We start from the raw sequence: 25,390 nt of genomic DNA on the forward strand, positions 1-25,390 counted from the left end.
TGGAATGCAAAAGTGCGAGCGGCGAGTCCAACCAATAAGCGACGACGAGACGATGATGACACCGCGAACGTCACAAACATCAACGCCCCCCCCCCCATCCCACGTGTCCAACCTGCCACGTGACCCAACGGTAAACGCCACGTGCGCGTTGGGGGAGCGGTGGCGCAGCGGTTAGCGCGCCCGCACGCGCTCCGGCACCGAACGAGGAGGTTCGATTCCACGAACCGCACCCCTCCCCCCCCCCTCTAGGTCGACTCAGCCTCAAATGCGTAGCCTGGTACGGTGCGTGCAGGAAACATCGCCGCCACCCGGGGGGGAGACAAAGGCGGCCGGGCGTGGTTCTTGACCGCACCAATCCCTTCGAGTGCCTTCACAGGTATTGCTGCTGCTGCTGCTCGTAGCTAACAGCACTTGCCCCAACAGTCTGTGAAGGCTATACGGAGGGGGAGGGTGTTGTGACCTTTGTCTTTATCAGTGGTAAATACACCAACACCCGCCAAGTAACGGTGAGGTCACCACGGCGCCTGTGCCAGGCTAGGTGCACCACGTTGAGGCTATCACGTGTGGTGTCGAAGGCTCTCGCTGACCAGGAGGTCACGGGGACTGACCCAGCAGGTGCCATGGGTTGGCCGACTGAGATGACCACCGGTAGATGCACCACCAGCTGTACCACCCCCCCCGCCCCTACCGTGACAACTGTTAAAGAACAACAACAACAACGAAGTGGCGGTGACGTCACCACGGCGCTTTGTGCCAGGCTATGTGCACGTTGAGGCCACGTGAAGTGTCGAACGACCTCTGGCAAGGAGGTCACGGGACATACCCGGCAGGTGACAATGCGTTCGCCCGACTGAGATGAGTGGCCGATCCACCATCTGTGCAAACTTGCTGTGCTTTAGCCACCCGGCGCTCCGCGCGTTGTTGTGAGCGTCGCCCTTCGTTGTTGCTGGAGGTCGACTGCCTCTAACTGCCCAGTAGCGGCGTCCTTCACGATTTAAAGAACAGAAACTCCCCCCCCCCCCTCCTCCTCCACCAAGCACTGGGAGTGAATGGACCAGTCCGAATGTGAACTGCGGTCAATGCTCTTCAGGGCGCAGCTGTCACACTACAACACCCCCCCCCCCCCGGCCACAACTCTCAAGTGGTACAGCCCTAACACGCGCGCGCGCGCGCGCAACGCGGCCTTCTGATTGGACGACAAACCGAAGGCAATGCAGTAAATAATATTCACAAACACACACAGAGAATCATAATTAATTACAAGATAATCATTAATTACAAGTGAGAGGGGAGAGGAGAAAAAAAACCCGACATCGGTACAAAAAAAAGACGCCAAAATAATAATTAACAATTATAAATTACCGTGACGACTTGTCCAGAGCTGCAACTGTTTTTTTTGTGTGTAAGCCAATATTATATACCGTATATATATAAATCGCATCGCGTCTTAATTACTGCATAATCATCATCGCGGGCGGACGTGGGGGTGGCCGTGAACACGCCAAAGTCTCGCGTGGCCAGTGTACAGGTAACCTCGCGCGACAAGAACCGGTTACACTGAAACCGGTTAAACTAAAACCGGTTAATCCAAAACCATCGCCAACCACGTGCTACAAAGACAAAGAAGCCCGCCCCTGTCGTATAGCCTGCACAGGCTGCTGGGGTCAAGTGCTGTTAGCGAGCAGCAGCAGCAGCTATGAAGGCCGGATCGGCACACGAGGGTGACCAACACCACGCCCGGCCGCCTTTGTCTCCCCAGTGACGATTTTTACTACGCACGGGCACCGGGTTACTCGTTTGAGGCCGAGTCTACCTAGGGGAGGGCTCAGGACCGGTTCAGATAAATCGTCAACGCGGTGTTGGTGGCCGTGAGCGGGAATCGGAACTCGGCTCGCCGGGTTCGTAGCGCAGCGTGGCGCTAACCGCTGCGCCACCGCTCCCCACACACACGGACACACACACGGACACATACACGCGAGCAGCTACACGTGGGGGGTGGGGGGTGGGTGGGGGGTGTGGGGGGTGGGGGGCACGGAAGAGCAACGGGGAGCGGTGCCATCGTGGACACGGCAATGGGCATCCATCACCACGTTGGCTAGATGTTAACTACCTCGCCTGGTATGCGGGAGGTCGTGGGTTCGATCCCGTTCAATGCGAGTCTATGGATCTCTGTGGGTCTCTATGGGTCTCTATGGTTCTATGTGAGTCTCTGGGTCTCTATGGGTCTCTATGGGTCTCTGTGGGTCTCTATGGGTCTCTGTGTTTCTATGTGAGTCTCTGGATCTCTATGGGTCTCTGTGGTTCTATGCGAGTCTCTGGATCTCTATGGGTCTCTGTGTTTCTACGTGAGTTTATGGATCTCTGTGGGTCTCTATAGGTCTCTATGGTTCTATGTGAGTCTCTATGGGTCTCTGTTGGTCTCTATGGGTCTCTGTGTTTCTATGTGAGTCTATGTATCTCTGTGGGTCTCTGTGGTTCTATGTGGGTCTATGAATTTCTGTGGGTCTCTATGGGTCTCTGTGGGTCTCTATGGGTCTCTGTGTTTCTATGCGAGTCTCTGGATCTCTATGGGTCTCTGTGGTTCTATGCGAGTCTCTGGATCTCTATGGATCTGTGGGTCTCTATGGGTCTCTATGGTTCTATGCGAGTCTCTGTATCTCTGTGGGTCTCTTTGGGTCTCTGTGTTTCTATGTGAGTCTCTGGATCTCTATGGGTCTCTGTGGTTCTATGTGGGTCTCTGAATTTCTGTGGGTCTCTGTGTTTCTATGTGAGTCTCTGGATCTCTATGGATCTCTGTGGGTCTCTATGGTTCTATGCGAGTCTCTGTATCTCTGTGGATCTCTATGGGTCTCTGTGGTTCTATGTGAGTCTCTGTATCTCTGTGGGTCTCTATGAGTCTCTGTGGGTCTCTATGGGTCTCTGTGGTTCTATGCAAGTCTGTGGATCTCTGTGACACACGCACAGTGGCACATGCACACAGTGACACACACGCACAGTGGCACATGCACACAGTGACACACAGTCACACATTCACACACACACACCGTCGCTACTTGTGGGGCCTTCCATAGCCATACGAACAAAATAGAAAACTCGGTGTGGTGTGTAAACATTGCCACTGGGGAGACAAAGGCGGTCGGGCGTGGTGCTGGCCACCCACCCCCTCGTGTACCGTTCCGGCCTTCATAGGTGCTCGCTAACGACACTTGCCCCGACAGTCTGTTAAGGCTTTAGGGGGAATCTTTGTCTTTGTATTTGAGATCTGCCTGCTTTCTTGGTAGGCCGCCTGTCTTCCAATTTGTCCGTCTGTCCGTGTCTGTCCCTGTCCGGCGAGTCTCTCTGTCTGTCTATCAATCAATCAATCAAGTGTCTTCATCCAAGCTGTGAGTACAAGCTACACACGGAACACCCCGGTGACTCTCTACCCACGGTGACTCTCTACCCACGGTGACTCTCTACGACTCTCAACCCACGGTGACTCTCTACCCACGGTGACTCTCAACCCACGGTGACTCTCTACGACTCTCTACCCACGGTGACTCTCTACGACTCTCTACCCACGGTGACTCTCTACGACTCTCTACCCACGGTGACTCTCTACCCACGGTGACTCTCTACCCACGGTGACTCTCTACCCACGGTGACTCTCTCCGCACGGTGACTCTCTACGACTCTCTATCCACGGTGACTCTCTACCCACGGTGACTCTCTACGACTCTCTACCCACGGTGACTCTCTACCCACGGTGACTCTCTACGACTCTCTACCCACGGTGACTCTCTAACGCACGGCGACTCTCTAACGCCCGGTGAGTGGAGGCGAGTCGGGTGGTGAGTGGAGGCGAGAGAGGAGTGAACCACAGTGGGGGTTGGGGAGCTGTTTGACCATACCTCGCCACTCTGGGTCATGTGCGCGCCCGGTTAAGATAAAGAGTCGCCCGCCAACTGATGACAGCCGTGGGCCGGGAATCAAACTCAGGTCGACAGCTGCATCGCGGCGCAGTGCGCCAAGCGTAATTGTGGCGTGCCGGAGGCAGCCTGGGTTCGAGTCCTGGGTCTGGTGGTCGTCTCTCTCACGATGGACCGCTCTTTCAGCACGCCAGCCGCCGTGTCTTTGTGCGTGTGTCTCTCTCTCTCTCTCTGCGTGTGCGTCTGCCTGTGTTGTCGCCGTGTCTGTGGTTTACCATTCATTCTGAGCTGATGATGGTTGCTTGTGTTGCAACCGAAACGTCGTATTCTATTATTATTTGATTTTTATTTCCCACGCGACTTTACCGAAAGAACCAAAGAGTTTTTTTTTACACGGTTGTGAAGCTCACACTCACCATCACTCACACTCACTCACCCTCACTCACTCACACTCACTCACCCACCTACACACTCACTCACTCACCCTCACTCACCCTCACTCACTCACTCACCCACACACTCACCCTCACTCACTCACACGCTCACCCACCTACACACTCACCCTCACTCACTCACACGCTCACCCACCTACACACTCACCCTCACTCACTCACACGCTCACCCACCTACACACTCACCCACTCACACCCCCTCCTAACCTACTCACTAACCCAGCCACCCACCTAGCCACTCAGTCACCCACCTACAACACACTCACACACGCACTCACACCTCCTCCTACCCATCTACACACTCACCCACCCACTCACTCACCCACTCACTCACTCACCCACCCACCCACTCACGGACTCACCAACCCACCTACACACTCACTCACCTTCACTCACACGCTCACCCACCTACACATTCACTCACCCACTCACCCACTCACTCACCCACTCACTCACCCAATCACCTACCCACCAAATCATCCACCCACTCACTCACCAACCCACCCACGCACTCACCGACACACCCACACACTCACCCACTCACTCACCCAATCACCTACCCACCAAATCACCCACCCACTCACCCACCCACTCACCCAATCACCCACCCACTCACCCACCCACCCACCCACTCACCCACCCACCCACTCATCCACCCACACACCACACCGCGTTGTGGTGTAATCCTGTGCGTGTGTGTGGGGAGCAGCGCTTAGCGCTACGCTGCGCTCCGAACCCGGCAGAGAGCCGAGTTCGATTCCCGCTCGTGGCCACCACCAACACCAGTGACGATTACTCAAACCGGTCCTGGACATCCCCCTAGGTCGACTCAGCCTTAAATGAGTTACAGTTAGTCCCTTGGTTAACGGTGACATCGATTCGCGTGTTTTGTTGTTGCGGTTAACGGTTTAACGCCTCCCACAGAGGACCTCGCCACGGTTGACTTAACGATAACGCGTCAAAGTTAACATTCTAGACTCATGGTAACGAGTCAACGTTTACATTTTAGACTTATGGTAACGCATCAACGTTAACATTTTAGACTCACGGTAACGCTTTAACGTTTTAGACTTACGGTAACGCGTTAACATTTTAGACTCACGGTAACGCATCAACGTTAACATTCTAGACTCATGGTAACGCATCAACGTTAACATTTTAGACTCACGGTAACGCTTTAACGTTAACATTTTAGACTCACGGTAACGCGTTAACATTTTAGACTCACGGTAACGTGTCAACGTTAACATTCTAGACTCATGGTAACGCATCAACGTTAACATTTGACTCATGGTAACGTGTCAACGTTAACATTTTAGAATCATGGTAACGTGTCAACGTTAACATTTTAGACTCATGGTAACGCGTCAACGTTAACATTTTAGACTCATGGTAACGCATCAACGGTAACATTTTAGACTCATGGTAACGTGTCAACGTTAACATTTTAGACTCATGGTAACGTGTCAACGTTAACATTTTAGACTCATGGTAACGCATCAACGTTAACATTTTAGACTCATGGTAACGTGTTAACGTTAACATTTTAGACTCACGGTAACGCGTTAACATTTTAGACTCATGGTAACGCATCAACCTTAACATTTTAGTCTCATGGTAACGCGTCAACGTTAACATTCTAGACTCATGGTAACGCGTTAACGTTAACATATTAGACTCATGGTAACGCGTTAACATTTTAGACTCATGGTAACGCATCAACGTTAACATTTTAGACTCATGGTAACGCATCAACGTTAGACTCATGGTAACGTGTTAACGTTAACATTCTAGACTCATGGTAACGTGTTAACGTTAACATTTTAGACTCATGGTAACGCTTCAACGTTAACATTTTAGACTCGTGGTAACGCGTCAACGGTAACATGTCTTGACTCATGGTAACGCGTCAGCGGTAACATTTTTTGATTCACGGTAACGCGTCAGCGGTAACATGTTTTGACTCATGGTAACGCGTCAACGGTAACATGTTTTGACTCATGGTAACGCGTCAACGTTAACATTCTAGACTCATGGTAACGCGTCAACGGTAACATGTTTAGAGTCGTGGTAACGCTTCAACGGTAACATGTTTGACTCATGGTAACGCTTCAACGGTAACATGTTTTGACTCATGGTAACGCGTCAGCGGTAACATGTTTAGAGTCGTGGTAACGCGTCAACGGTAACATGTTTTGACTCATGGTAACGCGTCAACGTTAACATTCTAGACTCATGGTAACGCGTCAACGGTAACATGTTTAGAGTCGTGGTAACGCTTCAACGGTAACATGTTTTGACTCATGGTAACGCTTCAACGGTAACATGTTTTGACTCATGGTAACGCGTCAGCGGTAACATGTTTTGACTCATGGTAACGCGTCAACGGTAACATTTTAGACTCACGGTAACGCGTCAGCGGTAACATGTTTTGACTCATGGTAACGCGTCAGCGGTAACATTTTTTGATTCACGGTAACGCGTCAGCGGTAACATGTTTTTGACTCATGGTAACGCGTCAACGGTAACGTGTTTTGACTCATGGTAACGCGTCAGCGGTAACATGTTTTGACTCGTGGTAACGCGTCAGCGGTAACATGTTTAGACTCATGGTAACGCGTCAACGGTAACATGTTTAGACTCATGGTAACTCGTCAGCGGTAACATGTTTAGAGTCGTGGTAACGCTTCAACGGTAACATGTTTTGACTCATGGTAACGCGTCAGCGGTAACATTTTTTGACTCATGGTAACGCGTCAGCGGTAACATGTTTAGAGTCGTGGTAACGCTTCAACGGTAACATGTTTTGACTCATGGTAACGCGTCAGCGGTAACATTTTTTGACTCATGGTAACGCGTCAACGGTAACATGTTTTGACTCGTGGTAACGCGTCAACGGTAACATGTTTTGACTCATGGTAACGCGTCAGCGGTAACATGTTTTGATTCACGGTAACGCGTCAGCGGTAACATGTTTAGAGTCGTGGTAACGCGTCAACGGTAACATGTTTTGACTCATGGTAACGCGTCAACGTTAACATTCTAGACTCATGGTAACGCGTCAACGGTAACATGTTTAGAGTCGTGGTAACGCTTCAACGGTAACATGTTTTGACTCATGGTAACGCTTCAACGGTAACATGTTTTGACTCATGGTAACGCGTCAGCGGTAACATGTTTTGACTCATGGTAACGCGTCAACGGTAACATTTTAGACTCACGGTAACGCGTCAGCGGTAACATGTTTTGACTCATGGTAACGCGTCAGCGGTAACATTTTTTGATTCACGGTAACGCGTCAGCGGTAACATGTTTTTGACTCATGGTAACGCGTCAACGGTAACGTGTTTTGACTCATGGTAACGCGTCAGCGGTAACATGTTTTGACTCATGGTAACGCGTCAACGGTAACATGTTTAGACTCATGGTAACGCGTCAGCGGTAACATGTTTAGAGTCGTGGTAACGCTTCAACGGTAACATGTTTTGACTCATGGTAACGCGTCAGCGGTAACATTTTTTGACTCATGGTAACGCGTCAGCGGTAACATGTTTAGAGTCGTGGTAACGCTTCAACGGTAACATGTTTTGACTCATGGTAACGCGTCAGCGGTAACATTTTTTGACTCATGGTAACGCGTCAACGGTAACATGTTTTGACTCGTGGTAACGCGTCAACGGTAACATGTTTTGACTCATGGTAACGCGTCAGCGGTAACATGTTTTGATTCACGGTAACGCATCAACGTTAACATTTTAGACTCACGGTAACGCGTCAACGGTAACAAAAATGACTCGCGGGCACGTGATTGCATTGCGTCACGCGCACAGCGCCGATTTTCAGCCAATCCGAGCCGCCGGTTAAGTGGGGCGGGAGGGGGGGTGGAGCCAATCAGCGACGACCATCCGCGAAAGGGTTCAAACCTCCACTGGCTTCCTTAAACATTAACGCGTCTTCTATCTTAGCAGTGGGACACAGCTCTCTCTCTAGTAGACTGAGTGATTTTTACTCAATTTTTCAACTCATTAGTGAATTAATAGTGATTGCGAGAGCCACCTCCCCCACCACCCCCTTCGATTAACAGTTATTTCGGTTAACACTAGTTAACTAAACTATTATTTTTATGTTACCAGGTAAGGCCCCACAGAGCTGCGATGTAGCTCTTTGTTCAGAACACGACCCTGGCCATTGCAAATTATATCCCCAACGAAGTGTGGCGGCCTATCAGCATCATCGTCGTCGTCGTCGCCGCATGGAAATGTATAAGCGGGCCAAATGACTCTAAATGCGTGGTGATGTTGATTCTAAACGTGGAGGGGAAAAAACTGGAGGAGCTGGAGAAAAATCGACGCGACCACAGGGGGAAAGAGAGAGACACCGCAAACTCCAAATATACAGCAGCAGCAGACGCCAGGGTCGGGATCGAACCCACGACCTCCTGTATACCAAGCGAGGGAGTTAACATCTCAGCCACCGTGATGATGATGACAGAGAGAGAGAGACACCGCAAACTCCAAATATACAGCAGCAGGCGCCAGGGTCGGGATCGAACCCACGACCTCCTGGAAACCAGGCGAGGGAGTCAACATCTCCTAGCCACCGCGGCAAAATATGAACCGGATTAGAATGTTAAGGGAGGGACTACTGTGTACCTGGTGCGGCAGTGGGGAGACAAAGGCGGACGGGCGTGGTGCTGGCCCCCCACCCCACTTCCCCCTCGTGTGCCGGCCTTCACAGGCGCTGCTGCAACTCGCTCCTAACAGCACTTGCCCCAACAGTCTGTGTGGGCTACACGTGGTAGGTGGGGGACCTTTTTCCTTTGTCCCACGGCGCCTTGGCAGTCTCTGACTCACCGTGAGATGTGAAAGGGGGAGCAATGGAGGTGAGAGCGAGAGAGAGAGAAGGCAGAGGGAGAAGGGAGAGAGAGAAGGGAGAGAGAGAAGGGACAGGGAGAAGAGAGAGAAACATCCTCCTAAGGTTCAGCCTCCACTTCTCCCCGACGGTCCTCATCTTTGGATACCCGAAGGGCGACGGACCCCAACATCTTCAGGGGCTGGTCAACGTGCTCTTCGGCTACGCCAAGCTCGCCATATACAGGGCGAGGAAGGTGGCCCTGGAGGGGCAACGTCCGGCCAGCAGCCTGGGCATCTTCCGTGCTCTGGTCGGAGCCAGGGTGTGTGGGCCGGAGTTCCGCCACGCGCGGCTGACCCACGCCGTGCCGGCCTTCAAGGATCAGTGGGCGCTGGAGGAGGCCGTGTGCTCGGTGGCAGATGACGGTAGAGAGCTCTGTGCATGCAGATTGTGAGCTACCCGTCGGAGGCCGTAGGACTGTGGGAAGGGCTGCGTGCAGATGCAGCACTTGTCGTAGTTATAAAACAAAATGTTGGGTCTTTCATTTAAAAGGGGGGGTTGGTGGGGGGTTACATAAAGTAAAGCATTAAAAAAAAAACCGAAATGATGAACGAAGCAAAAAAAAGAGAGAGAGAGAAGGGAGTGGGAGAAGGGAGAGAGAGATGGCAGAGAGAGAGAGAAAAGAGAGAAAAGAGAGAGGAAGAGAGAGAGAGAGAGAGAAGGGACAGGGAGAAGAGAGAGCATGCGAGGTGAGAGCGAGGAGGGAGAGCGGAGAGGGAGAGTGATATCGCTTGTCGGGAAACGTGAACCGCACCGAGGTGAATCCGGAATGTGGTCGCTGGGCCGAGCACGCACAGGGCAGCGTGCGGGTGTGTGTGGATACGCGTGTGTGTGCACGTGTGTGTGGATACGCGCGTGTGTGCGCGTGTGTGTGGATACGTGTGTGTGTGCGTGCGTGCGTTTTTTTGCAGAGCAGCCGCGTCTCCGTGCGTATGCGCATGTGCCTTTGCATGTGTACGTAGAACTTCTTTCACACAGTACGTAGGCAACCGTGCTCATCGGAGGTGTGTGTGCGCGCGTACGCACGTGTGTGCACGTGCGTACGTGTGCGCGTTCGGCGAGCCTTCGACACGTGGCCTCAAAAGTGTACCTGGCCTGGCACAGGCGCCGTGGTGATGTCACCGTCACTTAGTGACGAATGGCGGGGTATTGGTACGTGTGTGTGTGTGTACGTGTGTACGTGTGTACGTGGGGGGGGGGGGGGGTCTACATTTGTTACGTGCGCGCGCGCGCGTGCGTGCGTGCGTGCGGTCTACGTGTGTGGAGCGGCGGTGGCCGTGAGCAGCGCCAGCAGGGCTACAAGCGGCGCTCGGCACCGCGAGGAGCCCAGAGACGGCGTCGCCTGGCCCGTGGACGCCCGGGACTCATCTACGGACAAACACGGACACCACGCGGATACACACACAGATGCCGTCACGGACACGTACGGATACTTACAGAGACGGGCAGAGACGGACAGACACTGGCACGGAAACATGGACACATACGGATACAACAACAACCGCAATTCGCCACTAAGTGGCGGTGATGTCACGACAGCACCTGTGCCAGGCTATGTTGCACGTTGAGGCCACGTGAAGTGTCGAACGCCCACTGGCAGGAGGTCACGGGGGAAGACCCAGGTGCCATCGGTCGACTGACTGAGATGACTGGCTTATGCACCATCCTCCGTTGTTGCTGGAGGATGACTGCCTCCAACTGACCAGTAGCAGCGTCCTTCATGAGCCTCCTCCACAGAGGCCGATCTTGACACCTCTGGTACTAGTCATTGGCAAGTCCACTCAGCTCCACATCATCTTGTACCACATTATTCCGTCTCTTCCCTAGCCCGTGCCACGCCCATTTAGCCCCTTCTATCCGGCTGAACAAAAGCTGTTTAGGCATGCGGTGGCTGGGCATACGGGCTACATGACCCAGCCAGCGCAGCCTTGCCTGCCAGAGGAACTCACCGATGGGGCTTTGTCTAGATCATTGAAGGATTTGTGAGCTCCTTACACAATCCAGCCAGGATAAACCCAGGATGGATCATAGGCAGGCCAGTCTAAATGTTTCTAACCAGCGAAAATGTTCCATTAGGGGGGGGTCCACATTTCACAAGCATATAAAAGGGGGGGGGGGGCATGACTGTGGCTGAAATGCCCAAAAGCTTTGTGTGGAGCGACAGACCAGGTCGCTTCCACACAGCATTACACAGCCGATGAAAACAATGCCGCCCGACGGATTCGGAGTGAGACCTCTGCTGTCAAACCAGAGCCGGTTTGACAGCAGCAGCGCCTCCAACTTCTCCTCTGAGTGAATAGCAATTACCAGATCATCAGCATACATAACATGGTTTACCAATAGGGAGGCAATCTTTGACCACACACGGGCACTGATCAGCCTCCCATTGTTTCTTTACCAGATGTAAATTCCTCCGGTAGAGCCATCAAGGCTTCAAGAACTACGTGGTCGAAAGAGATGTTAAATAATATGGGAGCCAGAGGACATCCCTGTCACACCCCAATGTGAACAGGGAATGGCTCCGATTCCCGGCCATGTAGCTTTAACCAGGCCCGCTCACCATCATGAAGGTCCTTCATGATTGTGGGGAAAGAGTCAGGGACTCCGAAACTACAAAGAACAACCTGGTCATGGCTCATGGTATCACAGGCCTTGACCAGGTCAATAAAGCAGAAATGTAGGTCCTGTTAGAATTCCCTATACCTCTGCTGTAGCAGACGGACAGAAAATGGCATTTGTGCAGGACTGCCCTTTCCTGTAACTGCATTGGGGCTCCGCAAGCCTCTACTCAGTGTACCTGGAAAGGCAATGTTGAATAATAATCCTTTCCAGGACCTTTCCCGACACACTGAGGAGTGAGATGCCCCTGTAGTTGTTAGTCTGTGTGGTCCCCCTTTTTAAAGAGCGGGACCACCAGGGCATCTTTCCATTCCTGCGGAACCCGTGCAGTGGTCCAGATTGTTATTATGACGTCATGTAGGGCAGCTTGCGCACAAACGCCACCCTCAGCATTTCGCTTGGGAGATCATCTCTGCCCGGTGCTTTTCCTGATATCAGACTCTGGATCGCTTTCTATACTTCCTCAACAGATGGCGCTTCTGCCAGCCACTCATAGGGGGTGACTTCTTCCTCCAATATTTGAGGCACGGCAGCCTCAGCAGGGTCATCCCCACTTTTCCCCATGGTGTTTTTCCAGGCTGATGGATTTCCCCGCCCCAAGACCTCACAAAAAGCTCCATCAGATCTGCAAATCTGTTCCTGGGGGTCGGAGATTGGATGACCGTTCTTTCCCCTAATGATGGTGATAGGTGTGGCACTACAAGTTACTTTTTGGATGGAATTAAAGAGTGATTTGTGATCGCTGCCACTGAGGCATATTCCATCTCAGCAACCCGTGACCACCACCCATCCTTGCAGCATCTCACGGCTCTCCGAACCGCCGAGCGAAGGCTGCGGTAATCCTCATTCTCTGATGTGGGATGCTGTAGACAATGAGAGTGGGTCTGACGCTTTTTCTCAGCCAGCCAGAACGAACACCCCCTCTGTCAGCCAGGATCTCTGGGGAGGTTTGGACCATGTACCCAAAGCAGCCATAGCACCTGCATAAGCGACAATCCTAAACCTCACCCATTTCCCCTCGGCATCAGGAATAGTGGGTGACGATGCCAACCCCAGCTGCAAACGATGATGAAATTATATTCTTGGTTCTTTCGGTAAAGTCAGGTAGAAGGGAAACAATAAAATAATGAAAAAATAAAACAATGAAATTCTCACGACGTCTCGACTGCAACACAAGCAATCATCATCAGGTGTGAAAACCACAGCAAGAACATTTTCTGAGGTCTTGGGGTGGGGAAATCCTGGAAAAACACCATGGGGAAAAGTGGGGATGACCCTGCTGAGGCTGCAGTGCCTCAAATATTGGAGGAAGAAGTCACCCCCTATGAGTGAAAACCACAGCAAGAAAATGTATTGCTGTGGTTTTCACACCTGATGATGATTGCTTGTGTTGCTGTCGAAACGTCGTGAAAATTTTATTGTTTTATATTTTTATTATTTTATTGTTTCCCTTCTATGTGACTTTACCGAAAGAACCAAGAATATGAATCCCTGCAGTCACGAAAGCTTTAAATCAAGATGATGAAATTCTCGCTTGCAACTTTAATCATCTAGCTGAGACCAGGCCATTGTGGATTTGAATAGTGTCCTGTATATACACCCACCACTGGAGTGGAAGAATGGCAGGCGCATCTTGCAGAAGACAAACCGGTTGTCAGTGGGAAGATCAGCTCCACAGTAGGTCCCGGTGTCAAGGACATGGGCCTGCATCCGCTGTTCCGTCACCTCAGAGTTCAGCAGATGTTCTTGCTTGGACCCAGCATGCATGCATGATGTTGTGTGGATGCACCGATGCCGGAACAGCGTGTTGGTAATTACAAGCCCATGGGCTGCACAAAAGTCAAGCAGCCTCCTGCTGTTGTTATTGAGCTGATCTGGCCCATGCCTTCCAATCACTCCAGACCCGGTGCCAGCATCATGACCCACTTTGGCATTTAAGTCACTCAACAGGATGACTCTATCCCGAGGGGCCACTTTAGCTAATGCCTGTGACAGGAGGTCATAGTAGGCATTCGACTCATCGGCCTTGCCTGTATCCCTCCATGGATGTTCATCTTCGGTGGCGGCATAAGCAACCACGACCACCACTCCTCGCCTCTGGTTGTTGGGAAGGCGAACCAAAATTAGCCTGAGGCTTACAGATTCCCACACCTCACCGCCATGCTCCCACACCCCCTTAATTTTTTGTTCAGAAGAAGAGCCACACCCTGTTGTTTGGCAGTCTTCTGCCCTGAGTAGAGGACTGTCCACCCCTCATGGTGGCAGGAGCCAGAGCCGGTCCACCAGACCTCCTGAATACCAGAGATCCAGGCGGTACCGGTCCAGCTCCCGGCAGAAGAGTGGCAGCCTCTCCTCCGCAGTGAGCGTTCCAACATTCCACGTGGCCACCCGCAGATACAGATACACACAGACACACGGACACACATAATCATACACGGACACACACATACACTGACAAGGACACACAGAGATACATACACATGGACACATACATATACATACACACAGATACATACAGACATACACACATGGACACATACAGGAGATGGTGGAGGATGAGGAGGGGGTAGAATAGGTGGTGGAGGAGGTGGTGGGGGAGGTGGTGGCTGAGGAGGGGTGGATTAGGAGGTGGAAGTGGAGGGGGTGGAGGAGGTGGAGGTGGTGGTGGAGGAGGTGGTGGAGGATGAGGAGGTGGTGGAGGTAGTGGAGGTGGACTTTGACAAGGTGGAGTAGGAGGATGTGGGGTAGACGGAGGCTTAACGAGGTGGAGGAGGAGGTGACTGATGAGGTGGTGGAGGAGCTGATTGATGATGTGGAGGCTTAACGAGGTGGAGGAAGTGATTTATAGGGTGGAGGAGGCTATTGATGAGGTGGAGGAGGCTATTGATGAGGTGGAGGTGATTAACGAGATGGAGAAGGAGGTGATTGACGAGGTGGAGGTGAATGCCGAGATGGAGGAGGAGGTGACTGACGAGGTGGAGGAGGAGGTGACTGACGAGGTGGAGGAGGAGGTGACTGACGAGGTGGAGGAGGAGGTGACTGACGAGGTGGAGGTGACTGACGAGGTGGAGGAGACTGACGAGGTGGAGGTGACTGACGAGGTGGAGGAGTAGGTGACTGACGAGGTGGAGGTGACTGACGAGGTGGAGGAGACTGACGAGGTGGAGGTGACTGACGAGGTGGAGGAGGAGGTGACTGACGAGGTGGAGGTGACTGACGAGGTGGAGGAGTAGGTGACTGACGAGGTGGAGGTGACTGACGAGGTGGAGGAGTAGGTGACTGACGAGGTGGAGGTGACTGACGAGGTGGAGGTTACACACCGGCCTGCTCCAGGGCACTGGTGTCTGTGTGCTTGTGGGGGACTCGCGACCGCCCGGGGAGACTAAGCGGCTTCGTACTCGGAGCTGGGACACGGCGAGAGAGACACAGAGAGAGACACAGAGAGAGAGAGACACAGAGAGAGACACAGAGAGAGACACATAGACACAGAGAGAGACACAGAGAGAGACACAGAGAGAGAGACACAGAGAGAGACACAGAGAGAGAGAGAGAGAGACACAGAGAGAGACACATAGACACAGAGAGAGACACAGAGAGAGACACACAGAGAGAGAGACAGAGAGAGAGACACACAGACACAGAGAGAGACACAGAGAGAGACACACACATAGAGATACACAGAGAGAGAGAGACACATAGAGAGAGACAGAGAGAGAGACAGAGAGAGACACACACAGAGACAGAGAGACAGAGACGCAGAGAGAGACAGAGAGAGAGACACAGAGAGAGGAAGAGAGAGAGACATACACAGAGACAGAGATATGGAGAGAGAGACAAGGAGAGAGAACAGGAGACAGTGAGATGCGGATGGTGGTTGTGGTGCTGGTGGTTTTGGTGGTGGCTGTCGTGGTCATGGTGGTGGTTGTGGTGGTGTTTGTGGTGGTTTTGGTTGTGGTGGTTTTGGTGGTGGATGTGGTGGTCATGGTGGTAGTTGTGGTGGTGTTTGTGGTGTTTGTGGTGGTTTTGGTGGTGGTTGTGGTGGTTGTGGCGGTGGTGCTACATCACGAGGAGCAGTCTCTCGCGCCGAGGTGATGACTCCATTGGTGCCCCCCTCCCCGCCCCCCCCGTGCCCCCCGTGCCCCCCCCTGATGGTGACCCCCCTCCTCTCACGCCCCCCCCCCCGTGCCCCCCCCCCACTCACTGATTGTGCAGCACACGGCGACGCGGAGTCGCAAGCAGCGCTTCCTGCCAGACACCGCCGTTGTGGCTACGCTCGCAGAGACACAGAGACACGCAGAGAGACACACAGAGAGACACGCAGAGAGACACACAGAGACACGCAGAGAGACACACAGAGAGACACACAGAGAGACAGGCAGAGAGACAGGCAGAGAGACAGACAGAGACACGCAGAGAGACAGAGACACGCAGAGAGACACACAGAGAGACACACAGAGAGACAGAGACACGCAGAGAGACACGCAGAGAGACACACAGAGAGACACACAGAGACACGCAGAGAGACACACAGAGAGACAGACAGAGACACGCAGAGAGACAGGCAGAGAGACAGACAGAGACACGCAGAGAGACAGGCAGAGAGACAGACAGAGAGACAGACAGAGACACGCAGAGAGACAGGCAGAGAGACACACAGAGACACACAGAGAGACACACAGAGAGACAGACAGAGACACGCAGAGAGACACACAGAGAGACACACAGAGAGACACACAGAGACACGCAGAGAGACACACAGAGAGACACACAGAGAGACAGGCAGAGAGACAGACAGAGAGACACACAGAGAGACAGACAGAGACACGCAGAGAGACAGGCAGAGAGACAGACAGAGACACGCAGAGAGACAGGCAGAGAGACAGACAGAGAGACAGACAGAGACACGCAGAGAGACAGGCAGAGAGACACACAGAGACACACAGAGAGACACACAGAGACACGCAGAGAGACACACAGAGAGACACACAGAGAGACAGGCAGAGAGACAGACAGAGACACGCAGAGAGACAGGCAGAGAGACAGACAGAGACACGCAGAGAGACACACAGAGAGACAGACAGAGACAGACAGAGAGACAAAGACACGCAGAGAGACAGAGACACGCAGAGAGACAGAGAGACAGACAGAGACACGCAGAGAGACAGAGAGACAGACAGAGAGACACACAGAGAGACAGACCGATAGAGACACAGACAGAGACACGCAGAGAGACAGACAGAGACACACAGAGAGACAGAGACACGCAGAGACACGCAGAGAGGCAGACAGAGAGACAGGCAGAGACACGCAGAGAGACAGACAGAGAGACAGGCAGAGGACACGCAGAGAGACAGAGACACGCAGAGAGACAGAGACACGCAAAGAGACAGACAGAGACACGCAGAGAGACAGAGACACGCAGAGACACGCAGAGAGACAGAGACACGCAGAGAGACAGACAGATAAACGCAGAGACACGCAGAGAGACAGACAGAGCCCCAGGGAAACAGAAACGCAGAGACACGCAGAGGGACATAGATAGAGACGCAGAGAGAGACAGAGAGAAAGAGAGAGACGCAGAGAGAGACAGAAACGCAAAGAGAGAGATGCAGAGAGACAGAGACACAGAGAGGCACAGAGAGACAGAGAGATGCAGAGAGAGAGAGGGACACAGACACACAGAGAGACACAGAGACACAGAGATACAGAGAGATGGAGAGAGAGAGAGACACACACAGAGACACAGAGATACAGAGACACAGAGAGACACAGAGATAGAGAGATGCAGAGAGAGACACACAGAGACACAGAGAGACACAGAGAGACACAGAGAGACAGAGAGATGCAGAGAGAGAGAGACACAGAGACACAGAGAGACACAGATACAGAGATGCAGAGAGAGACACACAGAGACACAGAGACACAGAGAGACACGGAGATATACAGAGAGACACAGAGATACAGAGAGACAGAGAGAGACACAGAGAGACACAGAGAGACACAGAGAGACAGAGAGATGCAGAGAGAGAGAGACAGAGAGACACAGAGACACAGAGAGACACAGAGAGACACAGAGAGACTCAGAGATGCAGAGAGAGACACAGAGAGACACAGAGACACAGAGATACAGAGAGAGACAGAGAGACGCAGAGAGAGAGACACACAGAGACACAGAGAGACACAGAGAGACACAGAGAGAGACAGAGAGAGACACAGAGAGACAGAGATACAGAGAGACAGAGAGAGACACAGAGACACAGAGAGACAGAGAGACACAGAGAGACACACAGAGACACAGAGAGACAGAGAGACAGAGAGACACAGACAGACAGAGAGACACAGAGAGACAGAGAGACACAGAGACACAGAGACACACAGAGAGACACAGAGAGACACAGAGAGACGCACAGAGACACATAGAGAGACGCACAGAGACACAGAGAGACACAGAGACACAGAGACAGAGAGACACAGAGAAACACAGAGAGACGCACAGAGACACAGAGAGAGACGCACAGAGACACAGAGAGACACAGAGACACAGCCACAGAGAGACACAGAGACACACAGAGACAGAGACACAGAGAGACACAGAGACACAGACACAGAGAGAGACACAGAGAGACACAGAGAGACACACAGAGACAGAGACACAGAGACACAGAGATACAGAGACACAGACACAGAGAGAGACACACAGAGACACAGAGAGACAGAGACACACAGAGACAGAGACACAGAGAGACACAGAGACACAGAGAGACACAGAGACACACAGAGACACAGAGAGACACACAGAGACACAGAGAGACACAGAGAGACGCACAGAGACAGAGACACAGAGAGACACAGAGACACAGACACACACAGAGAGACACACAGAGACACACAGAGAGACACAGAGACACACATAGACACACAGCGAGACACATAGACACACAGAGACACAGAGACACAGAGAGAGACACAGAGAGACACACAGAGACAGAGACACAGAGAGACACAGAGACACAGAGAGACAGAGAGACAGAGACACACAGAGACACAGACACAGAGAGACACAGAGACACAGAGAGACAGAGACACAGACACAGAGAGACAAAGAGACACAGAGAGACACAGAGAGACAGCCACACAGAGACACAGACACACAGAGACACAGAGAGACACAGAGAGACACAGAGACACAGAGATACACAGAGAGACATACACAGACACAGAGAGACACACAGAGACACAGAGACACGTGTTAATATGAGAGACACAGAGACACAGAGAGACACAGAGAGACGCACAGAGACACACAGAGACACAGAAAGACACAGACACAGAGAGACACAGACACAGAGAGACACAGAAATAGAGAGACAGAGAGACACAGAGAGACACAGAGAGACACAGAGAGAGAGACACAGAGAGACACACAGAGACACAGAGAGACACAGAGAGACACAGAGAGAGACACACAGAGACACAGAGAGACACAGAGAGACACAGAGAGAGACACAGAGAGACACACAGAGACACAGAGACACAGAGAGACACAGACACAGAGACACAGAGACACACAGAAACACAGAAAGACACAGAGAGACACAGAGACACACAGAGACACAGATAGACACAGAGAGACACAGACACAGACACACAGAGACACAGAGACACACAGAGAGACACAGACACACAGAGACACAGACACACACAAACACACAGAGCCACACAGAGCCACACAGAGACACAGAGACACAGAGACACAGAGAGACACAGAGACACACAGAGACACACAGAGACACAGACACAGACACAGAGACACACACACACAGAGAGACACAGAGACACAGAGACACAGAGACACAGACACACAGAGACACACAGACACACACACACAGACACAGAGACACACACACACACAGAGACACAGACACACAGACACAGAGACACAGAGACACAGACACACAGAGACACAGAGACACACAGACACACAGACACACAAACAGAGACACAGAGACACAGAGATACACACAGACACAGAGACACAGAGAGACACAGACACACACAGACACACACAGACACAGAGACACAGAGACACAGACACACGTGTTAATCTGAGAGACAAACATGCGCCCGACTGTTGGGGCAAGAGCTGTCAGCGAGCAGCACCGATGAAGGCCGGGTTGGCACACGAGGGGGAGGGTGGCGAGCACCACGCCCGACCGCCTTTGTCTCCCCAGTGGCGATGTTTACACACTGCACCGGGTACTCATTTGAGGCCGATTCGACCTAGGGGAGGCCCAGGACCGGTTCAGATAATCGCCACCGGTTTTGACCGTGATCGGGATTCGAACTCGAGTGGCCAGGTTCGTAGCGCTAACCACTACCGCTCCCCACACAGTACGACACACACACTCTACAACACACACACAGTACTACACACACACAGCACCACACACACACACAGTACTACACACACACACACAGCACCACACACACACACACAGCACTACACACACACACAGTACTACACACACACAGTACCACACACATACAGTACCACACACATACAGTACTACACACACACACGGTACTACACACACACACAGTACCACACACACACAGTACCACACACACACACACAGTACCACACACACACACAGTACCACACACACACAGCACCACACACACACAGTACTACACACACACACAGTACTACACACACACAGCACCACACACACACACAGTACCACACACAACAACCGCCATTCGCCACTAAGTGGCGGTGACGTCACCACGACGCTTGTGCCAGGCTATGTGCACCTTGAGGCCACGTGAAGTGTCGAACGCCCGCTGGCAGGAGGTCACGGAGCAGACCCAGGTGCCACGGGTCGACTGACGGAGATAACTTGCTGATACACTACCTGTGCCCCCTACTGTGCCAACCTGCTGTGCTTTCGCCACCCGGCGCTCCGCTCGTTGTTGTGAGCGTCGCTCCTCCGCCCTCCGTTGTTGTTGGAGGACGACTACCTCCAACTGCCCAGTAGCGTCCTTCACGAGCCTCCTCCACAGAGGCGATCTTAACACCGCTGGTACCAGTCATCGGCAAGTCCACTCAGCTCCACGTCGTCCTGTACCACATCACTCCATCTCTTCTCTAGCCCGTGCCGCGCCCGTTTAGCCCCCTCGATCCGGCCGAACAAAAGCTGTTTCGGCATGCGGTGGCTGGGCATGCGGGCTACATGACCCAGCCATCGCAGCCTTGTCCGCCGGAGGAGCTCACCGATGAGACCTTGCCCAGATCTTTCATAGATTTGTGAGCTCCTCACACAATCCAGCCTGGTTAAACCCAGGATGGCTCGTAGGCAGGCTAGCCTAAATGTTTCTAATCGGCGAAGATGTTCCCTTAGGGGGTCCACGTTTCGCAAGCGTAGAGAAGGGAGGGAATGACCGTGGCCGAGAAGACCTGAAGCTTAGTGCGGAGCGACAGACCAGGTAGCTTCCGCACAGCGTTACGCAACCGATGAAAAGATATTGCCGCTCGACTGATTCGGAGTGAGACCTCTGCTGTTAAACTGGAGCCGGTCATAAGCACACTGCCCTCTCTCCACAACTACCCCATCACCAATTGGGAGTTGTGGGGGTGGAGTGTTCGATGGTACAAAATTCCCAGGCAGGTGCTTAGTTTTGGTGGGGCTGATGGTAAGGCCCCATCTCTTAGTGTCACGCTCCAGTCTCAGCAGCAGCGTCTCCAACTCCTCCTCTGAATGAGCAGCTATTACCAAATCATCGGCATACATAATGTGGTTGAGCAATAGGGAGCCATCCCTTGACCGCACCCGGGCATTGATCAGCCTCCCATTATATCTGTACCATATGGAGATTCCCCGGTACAGCTATTGAAGGCTTCACGAACTACGTGGTCAAAATGGATTTTAATTAATGTGGGAGCCAGAGGACAGCCCTGTCGCATCCCAAGGTGTACAGGGAATGGCTCAGACTCCCGACCACGTAGTTTTACCCGGGCCCGCTCACCATCATGAAGTTCCTTAATGAGCGTGAGCAGAGAGTCAGGGACTCCGAAAGCACGAAGAACAACCCAGAGCCCAGGCCTACTGATGGTATCATAGGCCTTGACCAGGCCAATGAAGCAGAGATCTAGGTCTTGTTGGAATTCCCTACACCTCTGCTGTAGCAGACGGACAGAAAATATGGCATCTGTGCAGGACCGCCCTTTCCTGAAACCGCATTGGGGCTCCGCAAGCCTCTCCTCAGCGTGCATGGAAAGGCGATGTTGAATAACCCTTGCCAGGACCTTTCCCGGCACACTGAGGAGTGAGATGCCCCTGTAGTTGTTACAGTCTGTGCGGTCCCCCTTCTTAAAGAGGGGGACCACCAGGGCATCTTTCCAATCACACACAGTGCCACACACAGTACCACACGGACACACGCTCACACAATGTACCACACACAGACAACCACACGGTACCACACAGACACACGCTCACAGTACCACACATAGTACCACATGGACACACGCGCACACAGTACCACACACGGTACCTCACACACACAGACATGTACGCACACACACGCTCACACACACACACGCTCGCACACACGCACACACGCTCGCACACACGCACACACACACGCACACACACACACACATGCTCACACACACGCTCACACACACACGCTCACACACACGCTCACACACACACGCTCACACACACACGCTCACACACACGTGCACACACGCTCACACACACGCTCGCACACACGCGCGCACGCGCTCACAGATGTAGTAGTACTCCTGGCCGGGCTGGAACTCGAAACCGAGCGAGAACGGCGTGAAGAGCTGGAACTTCTCCGAGTACTTGAGGGGAGCGAGGGGCGCCAGGGGGCGGTTGCAGTTCCAGCGCTTGAAGCCGTGGCCTTGTGGCTCGCAGCCGCTGTAGCCGTCGAAGTTCACCATGTAGATGAGGTGCGTCTCGGGCACGACCGCCGGCCACTGCGGCGGGCGTCCTCCTCCTCCTCCTCCTCCGGGGATTCCGCCGGGGCCCGGCCCGGGCTCCGTGTAGTGGGGACAGGAGACGTCGAGGTAGTCGTTGATCTGCACCTCGATGAAGAAGTCTTCCCGCTGCAGGCTTAGTGGTGGATGGGGGGGGGGGGTGGAGGGAGATACAAAGGCGGAGATGCGGGGTTAGGTTTTGGGGGTGCGGTGGAGGATGGAGAGGTAGACTTGGAGGGTAGGGAGAACTGTGAGAAGAGCTTGTGTGTGTGCGTGTCTACGTGTGTGTGTGTGGCTACGTGTGTGTGTGTCTACGTGTGTGTGTCTACGTGTGTGTGTGTCTACGTGTGTGTGTGTCTACGTGTGTGTGTGTCTACGTGTGTGTGTCTACGTGTGTGTGTGTCTATCTTCGTGTGTGTGTGTACGTGTGTGTGTGTGTCTATCTACGTGTGTGTGTGTGTCTATCTACGTGTGTGTGTGTCTACGTGTGTGCCCTGGTGGTCCCCCTCTTTAAGAAGGGGGACCGCACAGACTGTAACAACTACAGGGGCATCTCACTCCTCAGTGTGCCGGGAAAGGGCCTGGGAAGGATTATTCAACATCGCCTTGCCAGGCACGCTGAGGAGAGGCTTGCGGTGCCCCAATGTGGTTTCAGGAAAGGGCGGTCCTGCACAGATGCCATATTTTCTGTCCTTCTGCTACAGCAGAGGTGTAGGGAATTCCAACAAGACTTACATCTCTGCTTTATTGATCTGGTCAAGGCCTATGATACCATCAGTAGGCCTGGGCTCTGGGTTCTTCGCGCTTTCGGAGTCCTTGACCCACTGCTCATGATCATTAAGGACCTTCATGATGGTGAGCGGGCCCGGGTAAAACTACGTGGCCGGGAGTCAGAGCCATTCCCTGTACACCTTGGGGTGCGACAGGGATGTCCTCTGGCTCCCACATTATTTAACATCTATTTTGACCACGTAGTTCGTGAAGCCTTCAATAGCTGTACCGGGGGAATCTCCATATGGTACAGATATAATGGGAGGCTGATCGATGCCCAGGTGCGGTCAAGGGATGGCTCCCTATTGGTCAACCACGTTATGTATGCCGATGATTTGGTAATAGCCGCTCATTCAGAGGAGGAGTTGGAGACGCTGCTGCTGAGACTGGAGCGTGCCACTAAGAGGTGGGGCCTTACCATCAGCCCCACCAAAACTAAGCACCTGCCTGGGTATTTTGTACCATCGGACACTCCACCCCCACCACCCCAATCGGTGATGGGGCAGTTGTGGAGAGTTTCCCATACCTGGGCAGTGTGCTTATGACTGGCTCCAGTTTAACAGCAGAGGTCTCACTCCGAATCAGTCGAGCGGCAATATCTTTTCATCGGTTGCGTAACGCTGTGTGGAAGCTACCTGGTCTGTCGCTCCGCACTAAGCTTCAGGTCTTCTCGGCCACGGTCATTCCCTCCCTTCTCTACGCTTGCGAAACGTGGACCCCCCTAATGGAACATCTTCGCCGGTTAGAAACATTTAGGCTGGCCTGCCTACGATCCATCCTGGGTTTAACCAGACTGGATTGTGTGAGGAGCTCACAAATCCTTGAAAGATCTGGGCAGGGTCCCATCGGTGAGCTCCTCCGGCAGGCAAGGCTGCGATGGCTGGGTCATGTAGCCCGCATGCCCAGCCACCGCATGCCGAAACAGCTTTTGTTTGGCCGGATTGAGGGGGCTAAGCGGGCGCGGCACGGGCTAGAGAAGAGATGGAGTGATGTGGTACAGGAGGACGTGGAGCTGAGTGGACTTGCCGATGACTGGTACCAGCGGTGTCAAGATCGGCCTCTGTGGAGGAGGCTCGTGAAGGATGCTACTGGGCAGTTGGAGGCAGTCGCCCTCCAACAACAACGGAGGGCGGAGGAGCGACGCTCAGAACAACGAGCGGAGCGCCGGGTGGCTAAAGCACAGCAGGTTGGCACAGTAGGGGGCACAGGTAGTGCATCAGCCAGTCATCTCAGTCAGTCGGCCCGTGGCACCTGGGTCTGCCCCGTGACCTCCTGCCAGCGGGCGTTCGACACTTCACGTGGCCTCAGGGTGCACATAGCCTGGCACATGCGTCGAGGTGACGTCACCGCCACTTAGTGGCGAATGGCGGTTGTTGTTGTGTGTGTATCTACGTGTGTGTGTCTACGTGTGTGTGTGTCTGTTTACGCATGTGTGTGTCTAAGTGGAACCCCCACTCTAATGGAACATCTTTGCCAGTTAGAAACATTCAGGCTGGGCCTGCCTAGGATCCACCCTGGGTCCAACCAGCAGGCTGTGTGAGGAGCTCACAAATCCTTGAAAGATCTGGACAAAGTCCTATCGGTGAGCTCCTCCGGCAGGCAAGGCTGCGTTGGCTGGGTCATGTAGCCCGCATGCCCAACCACCGAATGCCTAAACAGCTTTTGTTAAGCCGGATCGAGGGAGCTAAACGGGCGCGGCATGGGCTAGAGAAGAGATGGAGTGA

General features: G+C 53.1%; 1 protein-coding gene across 1 annotated transcript; it reads right to left on the reverse strand.

Annotated features, from left to right (window-relative positions):
- Window positions 1-1,208: 1,208 nt before the first annotated feature.
- On the reverse strand, window positions 1,209-23,455 carry LOC116955005 (ephrin-A5-like). Its single transcript, XM_076052682.1, has 4 exons — window positions 22,682-23,455; window positions 16,092-16,157; window positions 15,211-15,294; window positions 1,209-10,639 (listed from the first exon to the last, which is right to left on the reverse strand). The coding sequence occupies exons 1-4, from the start codon at window positions 22,857-22,859 to the stop codon at window positions 10,524-10,526; spliced, it is 444 nt and encodes a 147-aa protein (XP_075908797.1). The 5' UTR covers window positions 22,860-23,455; the 3' UTR covers window positions 1,209-10,523.
- Window positions 23,456-25,390: the final 1,935 nt, after the last annotated feature.

The sequence above is a fragment of the Petromyzon marinus genome, chromosome 57, assembly GCF_048934315.1.
Source record: "Petromyzon marinus isolate PM22_M1 ecotype Great Lakes invasive population chromosome 57, UKy_Petmar_22M1.pri1.0, whole genome shotgun sequence".
In the NCBI taxonomy this organism is placed as follows: Eukaryota; Metazoa; Chordata; class Hyperoartia; order Petromyzontiformes; family Petromyzontidae; genus Petromyzon; species Petromyzon marinus.